Source organism: Orycteropus afer, unplaced genomic scaffold (assembly GCF_000298275.1).
Source record: "Orycteropus afer afer isolate SDZICR_OR568_19922 unplaced genomic scaffold, OryAfe1.0 scaffold00487, whole genome shotgun sequence".
NCBI classification, from domain to species: Eukaryota; Metazoa; Chordata; class Mammalia; order Tubulidentata; family Orycteropodidae; genus Orycteropus; species Orycteropus afer.
Window position 1 is genome coordinate 846,873 of NW_006922074.1, and position 3,420 is coordinate 850,292.

General features: G+C 47.4%; 1 protein-coding gene across 1 annotated transcript in view; it reads right to left on the reverse strand.

Moving 5' to 3' along the window:
• ACACB (acetyl-CoA carboxylase beta) overlaps positions 1–3,420 on the reverse strand; it is a 162,926-nt gene that overhangs the window by 4,377 nt on the left and 155,129 nt on the right. Inside the window, exon 41 of the mRNA XM_007954999.1 lies at positions 2,761–2,934. Within this exon, the coding sequence (XP_007953190.1) occupies positions 2,761–2,934 (174 nt within the window). The remainder of the gene's footprint in view (positions 1–2,760; positions 2,935–3,420) is intronic.

The window sequence follows — 3,420 nt, forward strand, 5'->3', positions numbered from 1 at the left end:
CACTGTGTCAATCCATCTCATTGAGGGTCTTCCTTTTTTTCGTTGATCCTCTTCTTTACCAAGCATGATGTTCTCCCCCTGGGACTGGTCCCATTTGATAATGGGTCCAAAGTACATGAGACAAAGTCTTGCCACCCTTGCATTTTGGCTGTACTTCTTGGCAGTCCATGATGTATTCAATATTCTTTGCCACCACCAAAGCCTGACACAGTGTTTTGCAAACAGGAGGTACCCAACCAGTACTCACTAAATTAATGAGTGGATAAATGGACATAGGCATACAAACAAAAATCCAGTTGCCGTCAAGCTGATCCTGACTCAAGATGACCTCACGTGCTTCAGAGTAGCCATGTGCTCCGCAGAGTCTGCATGGCTGTGACCTTTCAGAAACAGACCGCCAGGACTCTTCTTTGGCACCTCCAGGTGAGTGTGAACTGCCAACTTTCTGGTTAGTAACTGAGCACTTAATTGTCTGCACCACTCGGGCAGTACTGGACACAGAAATGCTGTTGTTGTTAGGTGCCGTCGAGTAGGCTCCAACTCACAGTGACCCTCTGGACACCAGAGTGAAACCCTGCCTGCTGCCACGCTTGAGCCCAGTGCTGCAGGCACCATGGCACCCAGTGCTTGGAAGGTCTTCCTCTTGGCGGCTGACACTCTCCTTTGCCAAGCATGATGTCCTTCCCCAGGGACTGGTCCCTCCTGAAAACACGTCCAAAGGTAAGACAAAGTCTCACCATCCTCATGTCTAAGGAGCATTCTGGCTGTACTTCTTCCAAGACAGAGCTGTCATTCTTCTTGCGGCCAAGGTACATTTAATGTTCTTTGCCAACAACACAATTCAAAGACATCACCTTTTCTTCAACCTCCCTTACTCAATATCCAGCTTTCACTTACATATTGGGGGTGGGGGGACTCACTTGAGTTGGTTCCTACGCACACCAACCCCCTTTGGGTTTCTGAGGCAGTAAGTCTATACAGAAGTAGATTGTCCAGTCCTTCCATGGAGAGGCTGGTAGGTTTGAACCCCCAGTCTTCTGGTTAGCAGCCAAATGCCTTAGGCACTGCACCACCAGAGCTCCTTGACATACATATGAGGCGACTGAAAATACCATAGCTTATGTCACACACACCTCGGTCCTCAAAGAGATATCCTAGCTTTTTAATCCTTTAAAGAGGTCTTTTGCAACAGAGTTGCCTAATGAGACATTTGTTTGGTTTCTTGACTGCTGCTTTCATGAGCATTGCTTGTAGATCCAAGTAAAATGAAATCCCTGACAGTTTAAATCTTTTCTCTGTTTTTCATGACGTTGGCTTATTGGTACAGTTGTGAGAATTTTTGTTTTCTTGATGTTGAGGTGTAATCCACACTAAAGGCTGTAGTCTTTGATCTTCATCAGTAAGAGCTTCAAGTCTTCTTCACTTTCAGCAAGCAAGGGTGTGTCATCTGCATATCTCAGGTTGTTAAGGAGTCTTCCTCCAACCCTGATGCCATCCTCTTCCTTCATATGGTCTAGCTTCTCAGACTATATGCTCAGCATACAGACCGAATAAGTATGCTGAAAGGACACAACACTGATGCATACCTTTCCTGATTTTAAACCATGCAGTATCTGCTTATTCTGTTTGAAAAACTGCTTCTTGTTCTATGTAGAGGTTTCACATGAGCACAACTAAGTGTTCTAAAGTTCCCATTCTTTGCAATGTTAACCACAGTTTGTTATGATCCACACAGTTGGATAGTCAAAAAACAAAGGTAAACATCTTTCTTGTATTCTCTGCTTTCAGCCAAGATCCATCTGACATCAGCAACAATATTCCTTGTTCCATGCCCTCTTGTGAATCTGGCTTGAATTTCTGGCAGTTCCCTGTTGATGTACTGCTGCGCCATTTTTAAATAATCTTCAGAAAATTTTACTTAGGTATGATGTTAATGATATTGTTCAATAATTTCTGCCTTCTGTGGGATCCCCTTTCTTTGGAATGGGCATGAATATGGATCTCTTTCAACCAGTTGGCCAGGTAGCTATCTTCCACATTTCGTGGCGCCGATGGGTGAGTGCCTCCCACGCAGCATCCAGACATAGGAACAAGGTGCTTATATTTAGGGCAAAACTCCTCATGAGGCTTTTTAATCCCGAGAAACACCTAGTGCAGAGCCGTCGCTTAGCAGGCTCTCAGTCACTGCTGGGCTGTAAGCAGTACGGTCATTGTCCTTTCTGTAAGGGGTAAATTCCTCCTAAGCAAGACTCCGTAACAGCTGAGATCCTCTCATCAAGGTATTCAGTCAGTCATCTGGCCAGTATTTCCCAAGAGTCAGGCACCAGGCATTAGATTACAAAACTGCATAAACACAGTCCATACGGGAACTCAGTTTTGGGGAGAGGCTCAGTCTAGTGAAAGCTGGGTGACTCATCGTATTTTGGTTTTTATCCTGGCTGCCAGGAAGCTCAATGGCTTTTAGCGGTGTTTTTTCTTTTTTTCCAAATTGCAAACTTCTTAGGAAGCAGGTGAGTATAGCTAGAAAAGAACAGACAATTCCTGCACTGCCTTCGGGCTCCACTCACTAACTCTCCAGAGAAAATCCAATTGCACATTGGCTGCTGGTTCCAGATCAGTGAAACTGGAGGGTCTCCATCCCTCAGAAACTCAGAACACTCCCATGATCCCCAGCCAGCAGCTCGAAGGCGACAGGGCCTCCCGCCTGGGGAGCGGGAAAGAGGAAAGGCTAAGCCAGGTTGAGGGCGAGCACCCACCTGCTCTCTTTGTCGGCGTACATTTCTATGCACAGTGGGTTGATGGTGGAGTCAACAACCACCCAGGAGCCTCCCCGGAGCTCTGCGTAGGGTGGGATGTAAATCAGGATGGGCTGTTTGTACTGCCTGAGGCCGTCCACAATGTACGACCCAAACTTCAGCACCTGGTCATACATGTCTGAAATGTAAACAGTTGTTTGTCAGGGTCTTCTGGCCCCAGCACTCCCAGCACAGAAAGCCCTCAGCCCCAGTGGGTCTGGAAGCCTGTTCCAAGTGGGCATCACGGGCCACAGAAAGAGCAATGGGCGAGGGTCAGGAGGCTGGTCAAGGCACAGATCACTCCCTCCATGGCTGTGTGACCTTGGACAAGTCACTCGCCTACCAGGGCATCAGTTTCCTCACGTGCTGGAGTAGAGATCTCCCGGTCTCTGAGATTCCTTCCAACTCTGTCTCTGAGATGCTCTGAAACTTCACCCCACCCCATCCAACCACTTCTAGCACCCAGAACGCACCCCAACAATAACACTGGTCCTTCTCCTGCTGACAAGGGCTCAGCCCTTCGTTGCACCATGATATGTCCCTCCAGCATCCTGGGCACCTTGCCTGGTGATCAAACCTAAAATCCCAACCTATTATCATAGAACCAATTCTGACTCATGGGCGA